The 27,500-nt window shown below is 41.1% G+C and overlaps 1 protein-coding gene and 1 pseudogene across 1 annotated transcript in view; one reads left to right on the top strand and one right to left on the bottom strand.

Moving 5' to 3' along the window:
- Positions 1-27,500, top strand: part of LOC126157769 (ATP-binding cassette sub-family C member 4-like) — a 275,373-nt gene that overhangs the window by 199,356 nt on the left and 48,517 nt on the right. The window contains exons 15-16 of the mRNA XM_049916397.1: positions 13,853-14,003; positions 14,233-14,339. Coding sequence (XP_049772354.1) covers positions 13,853-14,003; positions 14,233-14,339 — 258 coding nt within the window. The remainder of the gene's footprint in view (positions 1-13,852; positions 14,004-14,232; positions 14,340-27,500) is intronic.
- LOC126164339 (5S ribosomal RNA) lies at positions 3,395-3,512 on the bottom strand (annotated as a pseudogene).

Raw genomic sequence — 27,500 nt, 5'->3', positions numbered from 1 at the left:
CATATGAATGTTTTAGTTGGACCACTTTTTTCGCTTTGTGGTAGATGGCGCTGTAATAGTCACAAACGTATAAGTACGTGGTATCACGTAACATTCCACTAGTGCGGACGGTATTTGCTTCGTGGTACATTACCCGTGTTAAAATATACCGTTTACTAATCGCGGAAAAGGTCGATATCGTGTTGACGTATGGCTATTGTGATCAAAATGCCCAACGGGCGTGTGCTATGTATGCTGCTCGTTATCCTGGACGACATCATCCAACTGTCTGGACCGTTCGCCGGATAGTTACGTAATTTAAGAGTACAGGAAGTGTTCAGCCGCATGTGAAACGTCAACAGCGACCTGCAACAAATGATGAGGCCCAAGTAGGTGTTTTAGCTGCTGTCGCGGCTAATCCGTACATCAGTAACGGACAAACTGAGCGAGAATCGGGAATCTCAGAAACTTGGGTGTTGAGAATTCTACATCAACATCGACTGCATCCGTACCATATTTCTGTGCACCAGTAATTGCATGGCGACTACTTTGAACGTTGAGTACAGTTCTGCCACTGGATACAAGAGAAATTACGGGACGATGACAGATTTTTTGCACGCCTTCTATTTAGCGACGAAGCGTCATTCACCACCAGCGGTAACGTAAACCGGCATAATATGCACTATTGGGCAACGGAAAATCCACGATGGCTGCGACAAGTGGAACATCAGCGACCTTGCCGGGTTAATGTATGGTGCGGCATTATGGGAGGAAGGTTAATTGGCCCCCATTTTATCGATGGCAATCTAAATGGTGCAGCGTATGCTGATTTCCTACGTAATGTTCTACCGATGTTACTACAAGATTTTTCCCTGCTTGACAGAATGGCGATGTACTTCCAACCTGATGGATGTCCGGCACATATGGTTCAAATGGCTCTGAGCACTATGGGACTTAACATCTGTGGTCATTAGCCCCCTAGAACGTAGAACTACTTAAACCTAACTAACCTAAGGACGTCACACACATCCATGCCAGAGGCAGGATTCGAACCTACGACCGTAGCGGTCACGCGGTTCCAGACTGAAGCGCCTAGAACCGCACGGCCACAGCGGCCGGCGTCCGGCACATAGCTCGCGTGCGATTGAAGCGGTATTAAATAGCATATTTCATGACAGGTGGATTGGTCATCGAAGCACCATACCATGGCCCGCACGTTCACCGGATCTGACGTTCCCTTGGATTGCTTTCTGTAAGGAGAGTTGAAGGATATTTGCTATCGTGATCCACCGACAACGCCTGACAACATGCGTCAGCGGATTGTCAATGCATGTGGGAACATTACGGAAGGCGAACTAGTCGTTGTTGAGAGGAATGTCGTATTGCCAAATGCATTGAGGTTGACGGACATCATTTTGAGCATTTATTGCATTAATGTGGTATTTACAGGTAATCACGCTGTAACAGCATGCGTTCTCAGAAATGTCAAGTTCGCAAAGGTACGTGTATCACATTGGAACAACCTAAATGAAATGTTCAAACGTACCTACGTTTTGTACTTACCAGCTGTTGGTATAAAATTGTGAGCCGTATGTTTGTGACTATTACAGCGCCATCTGTCACAAAGCGAAAAAAGTGGTCCATATTTCTTAACGTACTACACGAATACGTAATAAAAATGGGGGTTTCTATTCTAAAAAACGCAGTTGATATCCGTTTGACCTATGGCAGCGCCATCTAGCGGGCCAACCATAGTGCCATCTGGTTTCCCGCTTCAAGCTAGACGAGTTTCGTTCTTTGTAGTTTTTTCGTTTGACGCTTATTTCGTGAGATATTTGGTCCGATCACTATCAATGGTCTGGTCTGACAAGCGAAGCATGTACCAACGGGTCACTGATTCTGCTTATCTTTCCCTCGGTTGTAGCACGTACTCAGGTCAAGCAATAGTGTTCTAGTACGCTGCACCACTAAACGCTTTCGAAAAATCAAGTTTCAAAGTTTAACGAGCCTGTTAAATACCGTGCGACAGCGTTACGCTTTTAGTAGCGGCAGACGTCTAAACAATGCCCGTATAGCGAGTCTCGTCACTCTTTTGTTATATTCCGCAAAACGCTTGTATCGCTCAAAAGAAACATATTTTTTCGAAAATGAATAATAATAATAAACAGAGTGGCACAATCGTGGTGAGGTTTAATCGAGGTATAGTAAGGACTCGTGCCGCTATACTGTTCGCCTTCCTATCTATACTTTCGCACCCAATTCAAAACTTTCGTAAAAGCATTGCGGAATGCGGTATTGTGGGGCAAGAGAGAAAAATGTTCTCGTGAAGACTGCATTACTCTTCACTCACTGGTACTCATAAGTTGACAACACCGGTACTGGTACCTATGTGCCAATGCGCTTCGTCTGCTTCAAAAATTGAGTCTAAACGGCCATTCTTTTTAAATGTTAATGAGGCATATTTTCTCCTATCAGTATTAAAAAGATTAACTTTCCTTGTCACGAAGTGGTATTCATAAAATGTGCTAGGCACATGTCTTTATATTTCTCACGTTTTGGCCATGGATCCCATTGCAAACGTTGTCGGTTTATCAATAATGGTGAACAATCAAAAGTGTAAAGATTTCTCTGCAAGAACTTTTTAATACCTACATGAATGTATCGACATGAAAATGTTCATTTCATCACAGTTCTTTGCTACAAGAATGTTCCACTACAACAGCCGTCATCATCATTATTATTGTTTCTTTTATAATAAAAATAATTCATTGTACTAATGCGAATACTTGGTGAAAGATTAAGAAAAGAACATTACTAGGTTCGAACGCAGGACAGGCGGACTTGTAGCGCTTCGCCGCTGTTCGTAGGCTAATGGTCAACAGTCTTGTTAAACTTTGAACCAAGATTTCTCGAAAACACCTGTTAAGAGCATCGTAATAAAATGCGTTCTCTCAATCCAAATACATATTACAATCATGCGAAATATGAGTAAAATCCCAGAGCCATTGCGTCTGTGCTTTCCTTGCGAGATTAAATCTCATTTTTCTTGTTTTCAGGTCGGTAAGAGTAAACATTCATCTGTTCTGTTTCTGTGCTTCGTTGTAGTAATAAATTTATATAGATGCTCTTAATCTGTCTACAATTGTATAGATAAAAAATAAAGAATTTTACGAACTGAAGCAATCTACAATTTTGGAGCTGCTTTCACTACCATAGCACTCCGTCTTCAGGCCGCGAGTGGCCTACCGGGACCAACCGACCGCCGTGTCATCCTCGGTGGAGGATATGGATAGGAGGGGCATGCAGTCAGCACACCGCTCTCCCGGTCGTAAGATGGTATTCTTGACCGAAGCCGCTACTATTCGGTCGAGTAGCTCCTCAATTGGCATCACGAGGCTGAGTGCACCCCGAAAAATGGCAACAGTGCATGGCGGCCTGGATGGTCACCCATCCAAGTGCTGACCACGCCCGACAGCGCTTAACTACGGTGATCTCACGGGAACCGGTGTATCCACTGCGGCAAAACCGTTGCCATTTCACTAGCATAGAACCGTTTATTTCCACAACGTCTTTTAACTCTAACCGATCTTCGTTTTTACGTTAAAACCGGATTCGTGTAAGATTGTTCTGAATGCCGTGTCTAAAAATACTTCGAGCACATTGTCAGACGATGCCATCGTGGAGGAAACGCCTTACACCACCTACTAAGTAACAGACATGAGCGTCACGAATCAGTTAACGTAGAGGTAGGCCTCAGAGGACATAAAGCTGTTACAGCATGGTCAAATGGCTCTGAGCACTATGGGACTTAACTTATGAGGTCACCAGTCCTCTAGAACTTAGAACTACTTAAACCTAACTAACCTAAGGACTTCACACACATCCATGCTCGAGGCAGGATTCGAACCTACGACCGTAGCGATCTCGCAGTTCCAGGCTGTAGCGCCTAGAACCGCTCGGCCACTACGGCCGGCTGTTACAGCATCAATGGGTATTGGTGTTATAAGTTATATTAAGAAAGGCCAATATTTTTGCCTAGCAAGAATGACAGGAATAAAATGCATAGTACGAATGGCATTAAATAAGTAATGTAACGCTTTTTTTTCGAAAGAATGTCGTTTTTATTCAGGATTCTATTACACATATTATTCCCCACTCTTTTGGCTACAGACCTTATTTTCAACATAATCTCCATTCAATACGACGCCCTTACGCCACCTCACTGGGAGAACCTGTATGCCGCCCGCGGTGGTCTCGCGGTTCTAGGCGCGCAGTCCGGAACCGCGCGACTGCTACGGTCGCAGGTTCGAATCCTGCCTCGGGCATGGATGTGTGTGATATCCTTAGGTTAGTTAGGTTTAAGTAGTTCTAAGTTCTAGGGGACTGATGACCACAGCTGTTAAGTCCCATAGTGCTCAGAGCCATTTGAACCATTTGAACCTGTATGCTCGCACAATACTACTCTACTGGTCGATGTCGGAGCCAAAGTGTCGCTGCAGCAATAACCTCCCCGTCATTCATGTATTGCTTCCCGTAAAGTGCCTCTATCAGTGGGCCAAACAGATGCAAGTCGGAAGGAGCGATATATTGGCTGTAGGAGCTGCTGTCAGGTGCTCAGACTTGTGTGAGAGGAGGAGGAGTTCGTTTACATTTTCGAGGCTACGAACACTGAAACCGTTTCTTCAACTTTCTAGGGGTAGCGCAATACACTTCAGAGTCTGTCGTTGCTCCATGGGGAGGGACATCAAACAGGATAACCCCTTCAGAGCCCCTAAAATCGCCATAACTTTACCGGCTGAGGGTGTAGCTTTGAACTTCGTAACGCGTAAGCAACTCAACACAGATGGTCCTTAGTTGCTCTTTATGACCTTCTGTTAGGTGGCGACAAACTAAGCGGGTACACATAATTCAGTACCCAAATTGGTGGACGAGTGTGTCACCACTACCAACAGAGACATCCAGTTGAGCAGCGAGGTGTTTGACTGTGATCCTTCGATCACCGCTAATGTAAGTGTCCACACGGTCCAAAATTGCAGGAGTCACAGCTGTGCGTGGCCTGCCGGCACATGGAATATCAGACACGTTTGCGCGACCTTATTGCGATGATTATAGACGCGTCGCCCAACAACTCACCGTGGTTTTGTTTACCAGCAGGTCTATGTAGACATTCTGCAATCGCCTGTGAATATTTTTGATTCTCTTGTTGTCCGACAAAGGAAATTCAATGACAGCCCTCTGCTTGAAAGGAACCTCATTTTGAAGGCTATGTATAGCGTCGCCACCTGCGGAACGTCACGAAAGTATAGGGGTTGAAATGGGAGTAATACACTATGTCACACAGCCAATTCCGCAGTTTCTCAACCGAAACTGGCCGAGAAAAAAATGTGTTGCATTACTTACTGAACTCTCTTCGTATCTGAGTCGTCAACAGCAACTATTCAGCTTGTAAATGTTGTCTTGTCTACTAAAGATGAACTACTAACATGAGTAGGAAGGTAAAGCTTTGAACTATTAAACTGACCACAAATGTTAACGAAATACCGATAGACACACACTCGCGTAATGCAACATGAATGAATTTCGGAAAGCCCACTATTCAAACGGAAACTAATTACCCACAAGGACTGATCGAAAAACAATGTAGTGTGTTTGCTTTCAATTTATAGCTCAAAGCAATGCAAAAGAGGATATTCCCTCTTATCTGTAACCACTGAATTTATACCTGAAGTAATAATTAAACAAATACTTTCTTCAACCACTAAGAGCAGAATACATCGTCAAAACAAAATCCGTGCCTACTGTTACCAACGGGGCTCTCCTCGCTATCATGTAGTCCACAAAATATCTCACTAAGGTACCAGGTCACTGTGCACTGCATTCAGTAAACGTCAGCCATTCACGACAGCAGCCGCGACTCACCTTTATCCATCTGAAACCTACATCCGTGCAAGAAACGGAGTATTTATTGCTAATGGTTTGTAGTAATGGAATGTTATTAATTCAGTAGTTTTACGTGCCAGGTCAACGTCAACAACAGTGCACAAACTCGCGGCACTGCAGACTGTAATTAAGTTATGTAAGATAATAAATGAAATTATTTGAATAAAGCTAAATAATATAAAGAAAAGACTACGAACGTTCGTGTATACGTAGTTATCCAGGTAGTCCTGCTGACTCAAAGAGCCCACATGGGTCTTAAAGCACTAAATACAAAGTAAGTTCTCGCAATGGGCAACGCAATTACGTGCTCTCAATAAACGACTTCTAGCAAGAAAATAAATTGTTTATAATGCAAGAGAACGATAAACCTGAACCCATAAAACAATGGATAGAAAAAAGTAGTATTCGGTCCTATAATCAGGTTCCATTTAATGAAAAGTGAGCAGAATGTGAACTTACGTTTGACAACGCGGAAGGATATCATCACGAGCCTCACGATAACTGTACTAATATTTGGAATGCACTCTGGAGTAACCTATACATTGGCCCAGTAGTCACCACAAATAACTGAAAACATGTCAGCCATATTCTTCCTCATTTTAGAACCTCAGATACAGCTGCATCAACATCAGACAAAAATCAGAACCAACCAGATCGCTTCTCAAACAGAAAACCAGGAACGTATTGGAGAAATCTCGTCCGAACAATATCACCTCATGACTCCAAAATCATGAACCCGTTTTATTGGCTGATGACCTAAATTAGCCTCCAGACATACAAAATGCAACAGTGGAGACAGAGAGATTCCTCAAACAGTTTTTTTGGACTACTCAAAACTGATATTAATGTAAACAAGCAAAGAATCCAAATATAAACTCGTCGTTGAAGAAAAGCAAAAACATTGTGAGCAAATATGAAATTGCAAATTAACAGGCAAGACCTTTGTTCTGAGGACGAAGATATGGAGCAAAATAGATGAAAGTCAGAAGCATTGTAGAAGTCGCCTTCGGGCTGTATGTGCTGAGGATGGTTGTCAGGGGTGGGAAAAACTCACTGTGGTTCAATAGTTGTGTCAGAAAGTTGCTACAAATGGAAAGAAAACTTCATCAGAGATTTAAGCCAAGTTAAAGTCTAATTGAAAAACAGAAGCAGATCAAATAAAATTGAGCATAAGGAGAGTAATGCAAGAAGTATTCTATAATTTAGAAAAGAAAATTTTATCGTCCAATTTGACAAAAACCTTTAAGAAGTTTTGATAGTACATGAAGTGAATAATCGGATGGAAATTATCTATTCAGTAACTGAGTCATCATACTGGCAAAAAACAGAACATGATAAGGGAAATACAGCAATATTGAATTCACTTTGTCAAAATTGGTTCAACGTGGAAGACTGTAACACGCCTCCACCTTTCAAACATCGCATAATGCCAAAAAGACAGATACTAATATAGTTCCTAGGTAATTAAAAGTCTAGAATCACAATTTACAGTTTTATTCACCGGCAACCTGTTTTGGTTATAACGTTGTGCTGCACTTCCTGGAAGGCGCTTTCCCAATTATATATGAGTGTATGGTGTCCCACAAGGTAAGCGACGTATACCTACCTAGGTACCTTCATTCCATACAAGCAGCACGCTTAAGTTTAAAAACGAAAACAGCTTACCAATGAATAAAACTGAAAATTATGATTGTAGACTTTTAATTACCTGGTACACCGTACTAGGCTGTTCCACTGGTAGTATATCAGAGTTTATACTGACATGATGAAATTGGAAAGAAACTACAATTGTCCAGTTCTGTATCTGTTAGATGTTATCCGAATTATATGTAATCAACTGATACTCTACTAGTAGCAGGCCATCGGAAAGTACCAATCGACTGGAGAAAAGCGCATGTAATAATTGTTTTCAAGAACCGCCGTCGGACAGATACACATAATTGCAGACATGTATCACTGACATCAACTTCTTGTAGGATTATGGAATATGTCTGATGCTCTGGCATTATGACGTTTCCGGAGTTCACATTCGGTTTATGATCGAGAAAATATTTACAATAACTTAAAAAAATGAAAATGATAGCAAACAACATTATAAAATATTGGGGGAGTTCTTGCTAAAGTAGAACAAAAACCAAACAATGGTTCTTCAGTTTCTTTTCAAGGATGAGGTGACACTGTTCATCTGCTCCACCAGCATTTCCTATGAGTAAATCAATGATTCCCAATAGCAAGGACGCAAGCGATGTACAACTTTAAAGAGTGGTGCCAAAGGGTGACGACAGGTGCGGCGGCAGAGTCGTCAGGGGAAGGACAGATGACACTGAGTGCGCCGGCCTCTCAGCCGGATGCGTGAGGCAAACTGTTTCGATGAGGGGCAGATTCCGATTGAAGGCGTCCAGTACGATGGCGTGTGTCAAGTGGAAACTATGAGCACGATGACAGAAATGACAGAGATAGAATATGCTGAGGGTACAGTATGTACAGCCTTCCATATTGTTCCAACTGGAAACTAATAAGAAATGTACTTGATAACGACCAAATGTAACGAAAAGTAATCTGGGCTTTATGCCAGGCGCACCTAGTAGTCCATGCATTTGAAAAAAAACCACTTCACAGGACTTTGTCTCCGACTTGCCTCTGCGCTCATTGCCTCACAGGACACTATCATCTTGGACTTCGTCCATACACGATTATCCATGTGCGATGTCACTGATCACCTGCTAGAAAATTCCAGTGAGTCAATGAATAACAAACAGATTGAACTGAGCAGTTCAGACTCGCATTTCAATAAGATGTTTTGTATTTTGTTTATTAGACTCAAAAAAGTTCCAATGTTAATGGCTACCTTGGTACACCAAGCAGATTTTCAATGTAAATATAGCGCAATGGGCCATTGGCGGATTGTGAATGACGTTACGGGACGGAATAATGAAAATGAACTATCACTGGACATGGAATTCATAGAATTCGAGATAACTATTGACTCCTGTTCAGCAAAATTTGTATGAACAATTCTTAAGAAAGAAGGAATTAATCCAGTATTTGTTGGTATACTGAATAATACGGTATACGCCAGAGATACAAGATTCTCAATCCTTAACCTATGAAAACGAACAAGGAGTACGTGCTAATGACACAGAACTGGACCACCTTAGTTTTGCTGATGACATTGTACTGTATGCCTCTAGTGTAGATGTTAACTACAATAATTAATGTAAAAACTTGCTGAAATGTGGAAACTACGCCTTAATAATTAGTTAAAATTAAATTAAATTAATGTGTAATTAACACATAAAAAAGAATTGTACAGATTAACATTAAACTCATAGAACCAGTTAATAATTTCTCTTATGTTTACGTCAGTTAATAAAAAGTAATCGAAGAACAGCAAAAGAAATGAAAGAAAAGTAAAATTTCTGAAGTTATTTAGTTACGCTAAAGCGAAACAAAGATTTCAATGTGTCTGAAACGATAAGTTTAGAAGCACTGTGTTTTGACTGTATGAGATAATGGCCTTTTAACGGCAGATCGATTCAGAAAGCCTTCAAGATTTAAAGGAATGGATTTTGGGAATTAATAGGATGGACTACTACAGAAATAAAATTACAATGGAACAGACTGGAGTGGAAAAACTAATTATGATCTTTATGTAAGTATAACGTGCGGAACATGTGTCCAGACGAGAAGCATGGTCTTTGCCTCATTCCAAGACCTAAGGAAAGATTGGAATGAAATCTGAAACGAAGGTGGATAGATAACATCATATAACATCCACGTGCAAGCTGAATATCGTAACTCAAGAAAAATTCTAAGACGCGAACTTTACCCAGCACTGGACGCTAACTGATTGATGATGATGCTGACGATTCTTCACGAATGTCTAATATGTTTATAGCAAATTACGAGTATATCAGAAATATGCATCTTACACACCCGCTTCTAAAAGTACCATGTAAACATTTTCACCACCACTCCATATGGACTCGTCGTCATTCTGATGCTGTTCAACATGACACTGACAGTTAAATGTACGAACGGATAGAGGAATCTATAAAGACTCATGTGTAATAAACCTGTAATACTGAGTTCTGTCATCATGCTGATGGCTCTGCGTGTACAACTGATGCAGTCAAAAAAGCGATATGAGATTCTAATTTTGTATTTACGTAGCTGATTTAGAAATCATAGTATCTGCTCACAAGGTGAAGCACTTACCGTCACCCGCCAGGTTAGCCGAGAGCGCTAATGGGCTGCTTCCTGGACTGGGGTAGGCGCGCCGGCCCCGGATCGAACCCGGTCGCCGGATTAGAGACGAAGGCCGGTGTGCCGGCCAGCCTGGATGTGGTTTTTAAGCGGTTTTCCACATCCCTCTAGGTGAATACCGGGCTGGTCCCCACGTCCCGCCTCAGTTACACGACTCACAGACATTTGAAACACATCCGCACTTTTCCATTATTTACCCTGGACGCAGACAGACGGAGTACTGTGATTCCGTCCCGGGGGGTACGGGGTGGCGGCAGGAAGGGCATCCGGCCATCCCTTCACATTAAAATGCCACATCCGGTTTAACCACGCCAACCCCGTGCAAAATGCGGGACAAAGGCGCAAGCGATAGATAGACAGATAGTCAAGCACTTACCGCCCTTGAATAGACGTAATGTAAGACCTTTTCCGAGTATAACAATAACAGTTTTGTCAAATCTGTCCATTTCCCACCATGTAAGGAACAATTTAATCAGGAATCTAGGTAGCACATAAAAGCGAATCTCATCTACACTGATGAGCCAAAACATTACGAGCACCTGCTTAACAGCTTGTTCGTCCGTTTTTGGAATGAAATACATAACTGATTCTGCGAGTCAGGGATTTGACACTTGTTGACAGGTTTGTGGAGGTATGCTGCATGAGATGTCTACGCACAGTAACTCGTGTAAATAACAGGCCGCTGATTTGCGAAAGCTGTGATGGCGCCCGATACTGACCTAGATGGGTTCCGTAGAATTTACATCAGGCGAAGTTGGTCGCCGAGACATCAGCATGAGTTCACTACAATGCTACTCAAATTACTGTAGCACCGTTCTGGTTCCGAGACGTGGACAGTTACACTGCTGACAGGTGACATGCCGTCGGGGAAAATGTCAGGCATGAAGGGATGCAGGAGGTTCACAGCTGTCAGCATGTCTTCGATTACTACCATAGGTCCAATGCAAGGGCAGGGGAACGTCTACCATAGCATAATGCAGATCCCACCAGCCTGCGTCCGTCTCGCGGTGAACGTTACGAGGCGCAGTTCACCTCGATGACGGCGTTTGTGGAGACGACCGTCGACCTAGTGTATCAAAAATGTGATTCACCCGAAGAGCCGACACGTCCGCATTGACCAACGGTCGAATGTCGATGGTCCCGTGCCCACTGCAACCATAATTGACGATGTCGTTGGGTCAACTTGTGAACATGTAGGGGTGATCTGCTGCGGAGCTCCATGTTCAACAATGTACGGTGTGCGCTGAAACACTTGTGCGGGCGCCAGCATTGTGCTCTTTCGGCAGAGATGCCACAGATTACCATCTATCCTACTTTATAGAGCATACAAGTCTCTGAACCCCCACGTTCTGTGAAGAGCCGTGGACGTCTTACCATCAAGCGCCTAGTGATAGTTTCACTGTCATTCTACCTCTTTCCGTAGATGCTCATGACAGTAGCACGTCAACATTCGACTAGCTTCGCCGATTCCGAGAAACTCGTGCACAGTCTCTGCGTAATAGTAAGTTGGTCTTTGTGAAAGTCACTTATGTCAGTGGATTTCCCCTTTTTCCGCCCATGTCTTAGCTAGGGTGATCCTCCGTCCGTGTCTGCTTCGTCTACATACTTTTGTTATCCCTTCACGTGCCTGCAACGCCACCAGGTGGCATCCAACGTCGCAATGGGCAGTGGTCATAATATTTTGATTTATCGGTGTAAGAGAGACATTTGTCGTAACTGGAACGTTTCATATCGTATATCTGAGCATTAATACATCTTTTCTCCTATCATCATCGTTCCCTATTTTCTCAGAATTTCTTCCTGAACTTCTATATAATCATGTGGTGGCGTTATAACACCCCCCTGCTTCCCGGGATTCGCGAAATTACTAGTTGACAATGACTGTGAATTATGAATTTTGACCCGCGTCGGGATAAGGCATCTGAATCCGAAGTAAATAATGATTATTCCGCGGGACGTTATAACTTGATCGTTCTTGAATGAGTAATTTCATTCATTAACGATCGGTATATGAAATAATGGAAATAATTTGGAAATAAAATTTGCCAGTGGAAATTTTGCCGAAAGAAATGATTAAGATGTAAAAGCAATTAAAAAAATCGGTCGCCAGCTCAACTGATGAGCTACAGTACTGTTAAGTACGTGAATAATTGTGTCAAAAATAAAGTTTACCTGTTTGTAGCGCAGCAGGTGGAACGGGAACTTTTACGTAAGTGCTGTGTCAGGCTCAGTAGTCATATAAAACAATGTCATAACAATCTAATTACGCTTAAACATTAATGGTTAACTTTCAATAAGTCTTTTGATAGTTATTTTGTTCATAATTTTTCAGCTAACAACACAGATAATTATCTATCGAGATTTTGAACAATGGACTGTCATTCTGTCTTTAAAATTAGGTACTTTGCACAGTTTAATCTACTGATAATAAAATATATTGCCAATAATTGATTAACTATGTTTTGAATGATAATAATTCATTAATTGGCGGATTGTCAGGTGGAATAAGCTTTATAGTTTCATGAAATGTCCTTGAACTAACTTCAGCTGAATATGCATTGAAATAAATCTTAATAATCAAATTTATTACTTCAGTTTTTTATTAAGTTACTACGGTTGGCGTAAGCTTATTAAGTGCAACAATTAACTACGATAACCAGTCTGAAATTTACTCTTCACCGTCTATGCAAATAATTTGATAATTAACATATTTTCTCTTGATAATGGCGTGACACACTCGGTTCAATAAGGTAAGGATCGGAAGGAACCTACTTGGTGTTGTTGTTGGGTGGAATGTAATTTCAACACTTCGATTATAAAGTGCTTGTTATTAATTGTTCAACTTCAGAGAAAAGGACAGTCACTGGCAAGCCTTCTACAATTTTACCCTACGAAAATTTCGTAGATCTTACTTCCCTCGTTGTCGGTGGATCGACGGAAGTCCACGGCAGCGACACAATGTGGCAGTGGGCTTTTACTGTTGCGACTTGGGCCCACAGTGTGCTTCACATTTAAGTCCTCGTTTCTTCAGCACTGTGCCCATTAATCCATAATAACTTGCCCGGTCATGCTTCCAGATATGCCGACCATTACTTTCCCGTCGTGCTTAGATCCACACACTAGCCGTTAGATGTAACACAGCTAGGACTAACAGCACTCGACTGTACGTCTTACTCCGAGCACGGCGTCACTGCTACTACTACCCGCTGGCGCGCTCCCGCGCCCAGCGGCACGACAAAACAGTCTCTCTGACTTCAACGTTAACTAAATATGCCCTAACTTGCCAGTGTTAAGTATTACATAATTTAAACATAGTATTTACAATACATATTTACACTAGACAATATATCGTATACAAACTGTTTCATGTGTTAAGTAAGCGACAAAAATTCATAGCAAGGACTGCGTTGTAGCGTCACAGCGTTCTTAATTCTTAATTTTGTCTTAAGGTGACTTATTTTCACATCTGATTTTTCGCTGACTTTGCCATCAATTAAACTATTGCCTTCCACTATTATGACTACAGTGGTACAATGATATTTTTACTTAACATACGTGTTTTGTTAGCTATAGACTTATAGTTTAATATTTTATTGTGGCTGACTTTACTGTAACTGGTATTAGTATTATAACTGGTTTAGTATTATGACTATTCTCAATACTGCAGATCTACCTTGTGCTCTGCGGAATTTTGGCCATGGTCCTAGTGGTGAACTACGTTCTCATCATACCCATGGTCATAGTCGGTGGAGTATTCATTTTTGTGGCTAGACTTTTCATGTCTACTGGGAGAAGTGTGAAGAGACTTGAAGGCATCCGTAAGTATACATGGGTGTTTATACGCAATCAACGATCTTGAAATTTATATTGTTCGAAGCAACCACAAGAAATTGTCTTACGAGTTTATTTATTTATATTCATGTCTTGTTAATTATATTAGGACTGGAGGATAATTACAGGAAATAAAATTTGCGACATGTATTACCTAAGCTAAAGACTGTGTGGTATGTTTTGTCCCTGCCATTTTTCTCTTTCGCGTTGTTTCAGGCAGAAGTCCCGTATTTTCTCATCTTTCCGATACGCTCAACGGATTGGCAACAATAAGGGCATCAAGTATCCAGGATGTAGTTAGGAAGGAATTCGATGGGCACCAGGTGGGTAGCTGTTGTGATAGATGAAGTCTTATCAGTTTATTTCTTTGGTGTTAGGTGTAGTGTCTTTCAGTAAATAAGACCCCACAATTTCTTTTCAGTACGTATTTACTCTTAAGAGACAGATTTTGGTGAAAATATCGATCAACATTTCTTTTACATGTGCTATTTTTCTACATAGGCTCCATCACGTTCTACAGTCTTACGCTATCGTTGTGTGAGAGCATCTGTTGGATAAGCTGTTACCCTATGCTCGTGGCCATGTTTTCACACCATTATTTACACTCTCATCATCTTCAAAGTATGTACGACGAACCAATTCGAAGTTTAAACGGAAGCAGCACATTGAATGGTCAACCAAAATTGTCTAATGACACTACATTTCCATCAACTCTGACAACATCATAACTATGAGGAATGCTCTTTCAAAAAGAAAAATGCACAGTTGATTATACTCGGGGCTACAGGCTGCGATGACCTGATACTACCCTATGTGACTTTGTTTTGTGGGCACTTACCTGCTGCCATCTAAGACACATCGACGTGAAGCTCTATCATAGGTAACGGAATCAGCACTGCATGAAACCCCCTATCCAACCCCTCCGCTTCTCTGGCTGTGGCAAGGGCAACTCCAGTAAACGACTTCAACAGTATCCTCAATAATGACCTCCAATTGATTGAACGTAACTTTCAAAATGGCTAACGAACCGCATTTTGTATGCTTCACTCTGGATGCTAGAATCCTTAATTAATTTTATATCCTTGATTAATTTTATATCTCTCTTATCCCTCATTCATACGCAAATTGATAATCTTTCGATGTTACTAACAAGCAGTACCATCTATAGGTGCTAAATGAAAAATATGAAACACTGTGTTTTGGGAGTAGTTGGCGTCGTTCATTATTCTGCGACCGTGAATTTCAAATATTTCAAGCGCCCCAATCTTGTTCCCACTGTTGAATCGGACATCGTGATTATGAATAAAAGCAGGTGCTATATAATTACTACATTTTATAGTTATCTCGATGACATACAGATCACGTCCAAGCCGGCAAATTCTGATCATAAAAGGAACTCACCGACACTTCCAAAGTATGAGCTGTTAAAGACAGATATAGAACAAGTGTCAGGGAGGTGAAGAAGCACAATGCAATGTGTCTTTGATCGTAGTAACTTTTTTTCAAAATGAAAACTAACATAATTACACAAATACATACAGAGGCTTGTAGGAGAACGGGTAACGAAGGAAGTAACAAGAGAATTTACCAAAACAAGAAAAGAGATATTTCTAAAGTTATCAATATTCAAAGCTTACACACTATGCAATTCCCTTTCTATCATAAAAGAAAATATACGTCACAAAAGGGAATTTTGTCTCTGCACCGTCCCCACAAACTAAGCATGAAAATGGTCACATTTTCGTGCCGAAATCAACTTAAGACAGGTTTCACTATTAAAGTGTCATGGGTCACAAATATTTAGCAAGAGAGATGATTCACAAACACTTGTTAATTGCAAATGTCACATTCACGTACTTGCAAATCTGTATCAATTTATTACTCTCAGCAGCTTAAGGATACAGGGTACTTTCCCGGCTCAGTATTATGTAAAAATCAACACCTATTTCTTTCAGGCACTGTTTATAATGTATATGTTTTACAGATTTTTTGTTGATATCAGGTACTGCAGCACACTTTACCAACAAATTAGAAGTATTTTGAATATTTTTGAACCTGCTTAGGGTTATTAAAAAAATACAAAGAAACTGATGAAATTTGTTTTCCAAAATGCTTTCTCAAATTGAAGTACAATTTATCCAATGTTATACATTTGAAGGAGACCAATTTTTGCCAGATATGCATGACTTGATGCTGAGGTACTAGACCTATTTAATTCCACCTATTATGTACATTACAAGAATAAAAAATATCACATCTCACATTTTAATTTTTATAATTTTTTTCCTAATAAAATGTTATTTTTCCTATAATTTAGTTGATTCTGCATCATTGGTCTACTTCTACTACATAAGTATGTACTATTGCAAGTTACAGAAAAAAATTATGGCAATGTTTTATAAACTGTAGGAAATATTTGTACCTGATATCTGAAAAATACAACTTGCAGGAAATTGCGAATGAAGATATGAGTCCAATTAAACTGTGCCTCAGAACATTCCTGAAGCATAGTCTTCATCCTGCAGCACTTCTTCATGTTCAAGCTACCTCTTGGCATTCCTTTTAGCACTTCTTGCTACTTTGGTAACTTGAAGAGCAAATCTTTCAGCTTCATGCACCTGTTGTCTGTCACACGCAAGCAATTGATCTTCCATATTAGAACCACATTTTATGCCTCAATTTCTCAGGACTTCCAAACTTTCTATCACTCCATCACTGAATCATATCACTGCATCTAGTAAACCAACTTTAATGTCTTTAGACCCACAAAAATATCCTTGGGTAATCTTTCCCATATGAAATGGTTGAACTTTGCGTTCGTATTCTGAGTACCCCTATGAAGACATTTACTTAGCAAGGGTCACTGATGTCTCTAAAAACTGGTTTTATTTCATTCATAACAGGCTCAGGAAACGATTGCTTATTATGGTATATTTGACCACTTTCTTTTGCTTTTTGGCAATCACACCAAGAATGTGCTCTTTTAGGGCAAAGTCCGTGAACAGGGTGGTCATCTGTGGAAACTTATGAAAGTAGAAAATATATGGCCAATACAGCTTTTCTCATTGCTGTAACACCATTGAGAGGTGCAGTTCGTTTAATTTCCAGTCCATAATAACTCTGAAGAAGGTCTATTTCAGCTTCTGTCAATCTGCCTCGGCCAGACAGAGATTTTCCATCAGATAGCAACTTTCCTTTCATTCCTCTTCGTAGCTTCCTCAATTTAACACCCATCCTCTTCTGAACATGCCTACAACACTCCAGTTTTGTTAACAAGGTATCACCATAAACATCTTTTCGAAATAATACTGGTTTGTGTAACAGAAATAACCCTATAATGTATATACCAATATAATCAGAAAAGACTACAGAATTTAATAAAATCATAAAAAATTTCGAATTTCGCACCATTTATAAGTACCCTGTATCCTTAACTAACTCTTGCCCCACCAACATGGAAAAGGCCAGCAGAAAAACCACGAGAATAAAAACTGTGGCGAGACCTTCAGACCTCACGCAGCTCGTACAAATGTTCACCTGTGGGCTAATTCAGTTCATGGAAATGTTAAACTGTGGGCCAAATCAGTTCAAGCAAATGTGAGATTGTGGGCTAAAGCCAAGTCTTTCACAATGTCCTTCGTCAAGGCACATACTGTACATATATACGAGAAGCGTTTAATAAGTTATGCAACAATTTTTTCTCGATTAATTTCGGTTGAAAAATGCAGAATTTATTGTGGAAGATCGATGAATATTCTCGCTTCAGCTAATATAGTTTCATGAAGGTGTCTGCGTTATAAGTGGCCTTCAAAATAGGCTCTGTAATGGAGGTGCGTTCCAAGCAGAGAGCTGTCACTGAGTTTCTTTCTGCAGAAAATCGGAGCATCGTAGATATTCATACGCGCTTGCAGAACGTCTACGAAGACCTAGTTGTGAACAAAAGCGTAGTCAATCGTTGGGCAAGGGGTCTGTCATTATCGTAACTAGGTCGTGCAACCCTGTCCGATCCCCTACGTGCGGGCCGGTCGCACAACAGTGACTCCTGCAGTGTTGGGGGTGCTCTACGGTTCACAATCAAATACCTCGCTGCTCAACTGGACATCTACTTTCGTAATGCTGACACACTCGTCCACCAGTTGGGTACTCATAGAATTGTGTCCGCTGGGATCTACGTCGCCTAACAGGAGATCATAAAGAGCAACGGAGGAGCATCTGTTTGGCCCGATGAAGAATGCTCCGCAGGAAGCGGTACGTGGATGATGGGGAGGTTATTGTTGCAGCCAGACGTTGATTCAGACGTCGACCAGTAGAGTGATAACATCCGGGCTTGCAGGCCTTCGTAGTAAGGTGGCGTAACGCCGTGGTATTGAATGGAGATTATGCTGAAAAATAGGATTTAGTAACTAAAACAGTAGGGAATAATATGGTGCATTGTAATCGTGAATGAAACTCCCCTCCTTTCAGGAACAAATGTGTTGCATTACTTACTGAACACCCCCCGATTATACATAATATGAAAATTAAAGTTTCGCCACATTTAGTTTTTCAACTTCAGCAAAAGCTTTTAAATTTTCAAAACCGATGACAGCCACAAAACTGTCGTAGGTAAGAAGTTTTGTTATCCATTTAGTTTCTACGAACTAAAACTAAATGACACTAGGGAACAAATTATGTGATGTTCATTATAGATTCTCCCTTTAAAGACGTTTTAGATAAAACGTTCTTCTATTTATGTTAGTTTTAATGGAAGTTTCAGCTGGAAGGGACTGGAGGTGGTTGCGTTGTCAACGGTGGACAGGACACGGAGGACTGCAGACTCGGTTGCACAACGGCCCAGGATCCGTTGTCGGAATCCAGGACCTTCCAGGAAAGGTTTTCGGAGCCAGGGGACAGGGCACCTCGAGGTCACTCAGTATAGGGATCCAGGACGTCATGATGATGGCCGCATTTTGCGGATTAATGAAAGGATAGACAGACAGGAGTTAGAATAGTTATACACACGAGATACAGGAGAATGCAGAAGGAAAAGTTCACTTCAGGTTACAGTTAATCTGTTTCCTCTAATTGTTTCCAAGCATGATGATTTTATATCAAAATTTTTTGGTAAATCTCGTGAATTTAACAAGTAGCTGAAGTATCATTTTATGACCCTGACAGTTATAATTTTAGCACTACTTATTTTGGGAAACCCATAGACAGTTTCAGTTCGTCTTTATTATTAATGACCAGTCTCTCATGAACACAGCACACTGTGTCCCAATTTTTAAATTTCTTTTATTTGTTCGTTGAACGCTAAGGAAGGACACGTTTACACGAGGACACCGACAACAATTACATTCAAACCTCCACACAAGGTGGCTCAGGGTCCAGGCTGCGCCACGTTGTAAAACCGACCGGCTCCTACATATTCAGTGTTGACCTGCTATGTATTCCGAACTTGTTTGTGTCATCACCGACTTCGCATCGTTCGCTGTCACTTTTTGCGAATTTAATCACTGACTCTCTCCCGCAACGTACCAGCAGTGGTAACTGAAACACACTTTCATTGCCAACTAGCTTTTCCAGCAGGCGATGCAGCTATTTCGCATCATTACCTACCCCTGTGTCACCTTTTGCTCGCTTTCAGTAACAGGCTGAATGTGCATAGCGCAGTTCATTATTTAGACTGGGTCAATTAATTTTTTTCTCTTCCTCACTTTACTCATAGTAAATTATACATGGTCAGGCCCCACCCATTAGTAATATAACCGCTAATCAATTAGAAATCTTGATTTATATTTATTTAATCATTTATAATTTTCTTTTCTCGGCCTCTGAGAGCATATGATCAACTAATGTCACTGATTCATTTACTAAGGAGTAATTCATCAACTTCCAATATGTGAAACAGCATATCACAAACACCATAACGTGGAAACGACGCCAAAAAAGAAAATAAATAAATGCTCATCTCGAAATATTACCTAGTAGAATCCATTGACTTGGAACCTGTACATCTCTTATTTGAATATCTACTTATAAAAATAAGTATAAACTTTAAATAAAATTACTGTAATAGGCAATTACCACCAAGTGCTTTAAAGCCACAACTCTTTTCTTTTACTCAAAAAAATACCAGATGGTTAATCCGTTATTGTTCAGATGTGTTACTATTCATTTATAACCTACAAAAATATCTATGTACATATTGACAAATTTCCAGATAAGTATCACACGCTCCTCTAACTTTACACTCCTTTCTAAATTTATGGATCAGTATTATTAGCATTTAGTACATCACATAAGCTCCAAAAATTCCAACTATGGAAATATCTTCAGCGAATCAAAAATAATGTTGTCGTTTGCTAACTGATAGTAATGAATCATATTCTTATTAGCAATTATATACAGGATTATATGCTAGATCAGTCAGCGAAAACTATTGCTCCTCAGACCATTACACCGCTATGATTTCCCATTACCGTATTGTCATTCCAATTTTCTACTATCTCCTTACAGTTATCCGCCTTTCAGTTATCGTAGTGACTAATATCATTCTCACAATTTGATAAACGCTTGCACGGATGTTGCAGTGCAGGGTTGTACTGAGACATAAATGTTAAGCAAATTTCGATACGTTGCACCGTTTTCGAGTTACTTAGCACTGAAGTTAGCCAATCAGGTCATCGTGCGTACAAATCCAAGTTTCAGCTAATCAAACAAAGCATTCTTTTGGCAACACCGACCCTGGCACGCCACTTGTATGTGAGTGCCCGACTCCCCGATTGGCCGACTGCAGTGCTAAATAACTCGGAAACGGTGCAACATATACAGGGTGTTACAAAAAGGTACGACCAAACTTTCAGGAAACATTCCTCACACACAAAGAAAGAAAATATGTTACGTGGACATGTGTCCGGAAACGCTTACTTTCCATGTTAGAGCTCATTTTATTACTTCTCTTCAAATCACATTAATCATGGAATGGAAACACACAGCAACAGAACGTACCAGCGTGACTTCAAACACTTTGTTACAGAAATTGTTCAAAATGTCCTCCGTTAGCGAGGATACATGCATCCACCCTCCGTCGCATGGAATCCCTGATGCGCTGATGCAGCCCTGGAGAATGGCGTATTGTATCACAGCCGTCCACAATACGAGCACGAAGAGTCTCTACATTTGGTACCGGGGGTGCGTAGACAAGAGCTTTCAAATGCCCCCAAAAATGAAAGTCAAGAGGGTTGGGGTCAGGAAAGCGTGGAGGCCATGGAATTGGTCCGCTTCTACCAATCCATCGGTCACCGAATCTGTTGTTGGGAAGCGTACGAAGACTTTGACTGAAATGTGCAGGAGCTCCATCGTGCATGAACCACATGTTGTGTCGTACTTGTAAAGGCACATGTTCTAGCAGCACAGTTAGAGTATCCCGTATGAAATCATGATAACGTGCGCTATTGAGCGTAGGTGGAAGAACATGGGTCCCAATCAAGAAATCACCAACAATGCCTGCCCAAACGTTCACAGAAAATCTGTGTTGATGACGTGATTCCACAACTGCGTGCGGATTCTCGTCAGCCCACACATGTTGATTGCGAAAATTTACAATTTGATCACGTTGGAATAAAGCCTCATCCGTAAAGAAAACATTTGCACTGAAATGAGGATTGACACATTGTTGGATGAACCATTCGCAGAAGTGTACCCGTGGACGCCAATCAGCTGCTGATAGTGCCTGCACACGCTGTACATGGTACGGAAACAACTGGTTCTCCCGTAGCACTCTCCATACAGTGACGTGGTCAACGTTACCTTGTACAGCAGCAACTTCTCTGACGCTGACATTAGGGTTATCGTCAACTGCACGAAGAATTGCCTCGTCCATTGCAGGTGTCCTCGTCGTTCTAGGTCTTCCCCAGTCGCGAGTCATAGGCTGGAATGTTCCGTGCTCCCTAAGACGCCGATCAATTACTTCGAACGTCTTCCTGTCGGGACACCTTCGTTCTGGAAATCTGTCTCGATACAAACGTACCGCGCCACGGCTATTGCCCCGTGCTAATCCATCCATCAAATGGGCATGTGCCAACTCCGCATTTGTAAACATTGCACTAACTGCAAAACCAAGTTCGTGATGAACACTAACCTGTTGATGCTACGTAATGATGTGCGTGATGCTAGTACTGTAGAGCAATGTGTCGCATGTCAACATAAGCACCGAAGTCAACATTACCTACCTTCAATTGGGCCAACTGGTGCTGAATCGAGGAAGTACAGTACATACTAATGAAACTAAAATGAGCTCTAACATGGAAAGTAAGCGTTTCCGGACACATATCCACATAACATCTTTTCTTTATTTGTGTGTGAGGAATGTTTCCTGAAAGTTTGGCCGTACCTTTTTGTAACACCCTGTATATACTGCCAAGAAATCTAATTTATGATAGCACAAGGGAGATAATAAGATATAACATTAATCATTGCTTATTACAAGTCTCTGTAACTTCCATTTGTTGGTCACCTCTAAACTACAAAAAAAAAAAAGAAATCCCCTATGATTTACCAGAACGTAGTTCATCAGTTATATTACTTCCACTAGACAGTTTATTAACTTTTCAACTAAAGACTAGAAAAAATACTTTCTCTTGTATCCTTTAAGAATAATGCTTTCACATTACAGCTTAGAATGAACAGTAAATAAAGTTCTACACAAAATACTTCAGGCCAAGGAACACATATTTATCCTAGCATTCAGGACAGTTAAGCTTCCACTTTCGTGAGTGTTTGTCGTAAAATTACTTATCTATTTAGTTATCTGGGAATGCTAATATTAGGCCTTTAGTTCATGAGAACAAATTCCCTACTTTTGCATGAGGAAGTACTTATTTTATCACTCATATATTTCATGAAACTTCTTGTAAACCTGTTACTTTTCCATTATTTAAATTTCGTATCTGATGGAAGATCGATTCATTTGTCCCTTCCTAGATTTAATTTCCCCGACTAAACTGCATTTAAGTAATTGAGGCTGTACAAATCGACTCCGATCCTCTTTAATTAATCTAACCTAACTTCCTTCTCCATTTACAATGGTTGTAACACTTTTCATCGCTCACTGTAACAAGTGCATTTCTGCTACAGTACTAGTCACTAATACATCCAAGCTACTTAATAATGATAATAATAGTAATAATGATAATAATAATACTAATAATAATGTGGAGGCCCGGGAAAAGAATAGGCCTCCGGTATGTTCTGCCAGTCGTAAAAGGCGACGAAAAGAACAAACCACTAATAGGGCTAACCCCTCTTTTAGTGTGATTACTTGGTTCAGGACAGAACTAAAGAAGCTTCCGACAAGCACCGTCATGGTCGGGGACGACGCTTGAACCCTTTGCCCGCCCACAATGGTAACGACACTGCTAGCCAACTAGAAAATGATTTAAATCCAAATAGAGGTGTTTTGCAGGATATGCTTCCTGCAACCACCCTAGAAGGAAAACAAAGACAGAGGATGAGATGGTCAGATGAAGTTAATCGACACCTCATGTTCTGTTATTACCAAGCAACAAACCTAGGAACCAACACAACTGGATACAGATCACAAGTATACACAACTTTTATTACCAGATACCCGGAATTAAAATTTTTAACAGAACAACGACTAGCTGATCAGATCCGTGTTATAATAAAAAATAACAGGATACCCCAGTCAGAATTAGAAAACATCAAACAACAAGTACAACAAATACTGGAACAAAATAATGTGCAATTAGAAGAAGAAGAAAATAAAGTAATGGACTCAAACATCCCAGAGCAAACAAACAAAGACCAACACGCATCAATTAAACAATCAGAGAAAAACTAAATCTTAAGACAGCCACCAGAACAAGCACAAATAGAACACGAAGTGACACACATGTTAGATATAGAAGAGAAATTTCAGCTGACATATATAGAATACAAAGACACAAATACAGACATTAGACCATTCTTGCATAGACCACCAAATAACCCACAAGTCGAAACAACAATAAAAACTATCAACACAATCATACACAACAAAATAAATGAAAACACAACTATGGAAGAGTTACAACTACTGGTTTATATAGGAGCACTCACTCATCTAAATATACACACTAGGCAGAGATCAGAACCAACCAACACACAGAAGAAACCCACAAAACCAGCATGGCAACACAGGCTACAGATCAGAATAGAAAAACTGAGAAAATACATCGGACAGCTAACACAATTTATAAGAAATGAAATATCAGACAAAAAACGAAAAAGGTTAGGTAAAATCTCACAACAAGAAGCAATAGAGCAATTAGATGAAAAGAAGCAGAAATTACAAGCAATGGCCAAACGACTTAGAAGATACAAAAAAAGTGAAAATAGAAGGAAACAAAACCAAACATTCAACACAAACCAAGAGAGATTTTACCAAACTATAGATAACACACACATTAAAATAGACAATCCACCAAACATAACAGACATGGAACACTTCTGGAGCAATATATGTTCAAACCCAGTACAACATAACAGGCATGCACGGTGGATACAAGCAAAAACAGACTCAAACAAGATGATACCACAAATGCCTGAAGTGATAATTTTGCAACATGAAGTCACCCGAGCAATTAATTCTACGCACAATTGGAAAGCCCCTGGAAATGATAAAATAGCAAATTTCTGGCTAAAGAGGTTCACATCAACACATTCACATCTAACTAAATTATGTAACAGTTACATTGCAGACCCATACACATTCCCTGATACATTTACACATGGAATAACCCATCTGAAACCTAAAGATCAAGCAGACACAGCAAACCCAGCTAAATATCGCCCCATAACATGCCTACCAACAATCTACAAAATATTGACTTCAGTCATTACACAGAAATTAATGACACATACAACACAGAACAAAATTATAAATGAAGAACAAAAACGCTGCTGCCAAGGAGCACAAGGATGTAAAGAGCAACTGATAATAGATACAGAGGTGACATATCAAGCTAAAACTAAACAAAGGTCGCTACACTACGCATACATTGATTACCAAAAAGCTTTTGATGGTGTACCCCACTCATGGTTACTACAGATATTGGAAATATACAAAGTAGATCCTAAATTGATACAGTTCCTAAACATAGTAATGAAAAACTGGAAAACCACACTTAATATCCAAACAAATTCAGATAATATCACATCACAGCCAATACAGACTAAGCGTGGAATATACCAAGGAGACTCATTAAGTCCTTTCTGGTTCTGTCTTGCTCTGAACCCACTATCCAACATGCTAAATAATACAAATTATGGATATAATATTACTGGAACATACCCACACAAAATCACACATTTGCTATACATGGATGATCTAAAACTACTGGCAGCAACCAATCAACAACTGAACCAATTACTAAAGATAACAGAAGTATTCAGCAATGATATAAATATGGCTTTTGGAACAGACAAATGTAAGAAAAATAGCATAGTCAAGGGAAAACACACTAAACAAGAAGATTACATATTGGATAACCACAGCGACTGCATAGAAGCGATGGAAAAAACAGATGCCTATAGATATCTAGGATACAGACAAAAAATAGGAATAGATAACACAAATATTAAAGAAGAACTAAAAGAAAAATATAGACAAAGACTAACAAAAATACTGAAAACAGAATTGACAGCAAGGAACAAGACAAAAGCTATAAATGCTTATGCCATACCAATATTGACCTACTCATTTGGAGAAGTGAAATGGAGTAACACAGACCTAGAAGCACTCAATACACTTACGCGTTCACAATGCCACAAATATACACTCCTGGAAATTGAAATAAGAACACCGTTAATTCATTGTCCCAGGAAGGGGAAACTTTATTGACACATTCCTGGGGTCAGATACATCACATGATCACACTGACGGAACCACAGGCACATAGACACAGGCAACAGAGCATGCACAATGTCGGCACTAGTACAGTGTATATCCACCTTTCGCAGCAATGCAGGCTGCTATTCTCCCATGGAGACGATCGTAGAGATGCTGGATGTAGTCCTGTGGAACGGCTTGCCATGCCATTTCCACCTGGCGCCTCAGTTGGACCAGCGTTCGTGCTGGACGTGCAGACCGCGTGAGACGACACTTCATCCAGTCCCAAACATGCTCAATGGGGGACAGATCCGGAGATCTTGCTGGCCAGGGTAGTTGACTTACGCCTTCTAGAGCACGTTGGGTGGCACGGGATACATGCGGACGTGCATTGTCCTGTTGGAACAGCAAGTTCCCTTGCCGGTCTAGGAATGGTAGAACGATGGGTTCGATGACGGTTTGGATGTACCGTGCACTATTCAGTGTCCCCTCGACGATCACCAGTGGTGTACGGCCAGTGTAGGAGATCGCTTCCCACACCATGATGCCGGGTGTTGGCCCTGTGTGCCTCGGTCGTATGCAGTCCTGATTGTGGCGCTCACCTGCACGGCGCCAAACACGCATACGACCATCATTGGCACCAAGGCAGAAGCGACTCTCATCGCTGAAGACGACACGTCTCCATTCGTCCCTCCATTCACGCCTGTCGCGACACCACTGGAGGCGGGCTGCACTATGTTGAGGCGTGAGCGGAAGACGGCCTAACGGTGTGCGGGACCGTAGCCCAGCTTCATGGAGGCGGTTGCGAATGGTCCTCGCCGATACCCCAGGAGCAACAGTGTCCCTAATTTGCTGGGAAATGGCGGTGCGGTCCGCTACGGCACTGCGTAGGATCCTACGGTCTTGGCGTGCATCCGTGCGTCGCTGCGGTCCGGTCCCAGGTCGACGGGCACGTGCACCTTCCGCCGACCACTGGCGACAACATCTATGTACTGTGGAGCCCTCACGCCCCACGTGTTGAGCAATTCGGCGGTACGTCCACCCGGCCTCCCGCATGCCCACTATACGCCCTCGCTCAAAGTCCGTCAACTGCACATACGGTTCACGTCATCGCTGTCGCGGCATGCTACCAGTGTTAAAGACTGCGATGGAGCTCCGTATGCCACGGCAAACTGGCTGACACTGACGGTGGCGGTGCACAAATGCTGCGCAGCTAGCGCCATTCGACGGCCAACACCGCGGTTCCTGGTGTGTCCGCTATGCCGTGCGTGTGATCATTGCTTGTACAGCCCTCTCGCAGTGTCCGGAGCAAATATGGTGGGTCTGACACACCGGTGTCAATGTGTTCTTTTTTCCATTTCCAGGAGTGTAGAATACAACACATACATTCAGCAACAGAAAGATTCACATTAAGCAGAAAGGAAGGAGGAAGGGGATTCATCGACATAAAAAACCTACATTATGGACAGGTAGACAATTTAAGAAAATTCTTTCTAGAACGAGCAGAAACTAGCAAAACACACAAAGCAATCACTCATATAAATACATCGGCTACACCACTGCAATTTCATAACCACTTCTACAACCCCCTAGATCACATAACATCAACAGA

The sequence above is a fragment of the Schistocerca cancellata genome, chromosome 2 (genome assembly GCF_023864275.1).
Source record: "Schistocerca cancellata isolate TAMUIC-IGC-003103 chromosome 2, iqSchCanc2.1, whole genome shotgun sequence".
Classification (NCBI taxonomy): domain Eukaryota; kingdom Metazoa; phylum Arthropoda; class Insecta; order Orthoptera; family Acrididae; genus Schistocerca; species Schistocerca cancellata.
The sequence above is the reverse complement of the archived record's forward strand: the minus strand, read 5'-3'. Positions and strand labels throughout refer to the sequence as shown.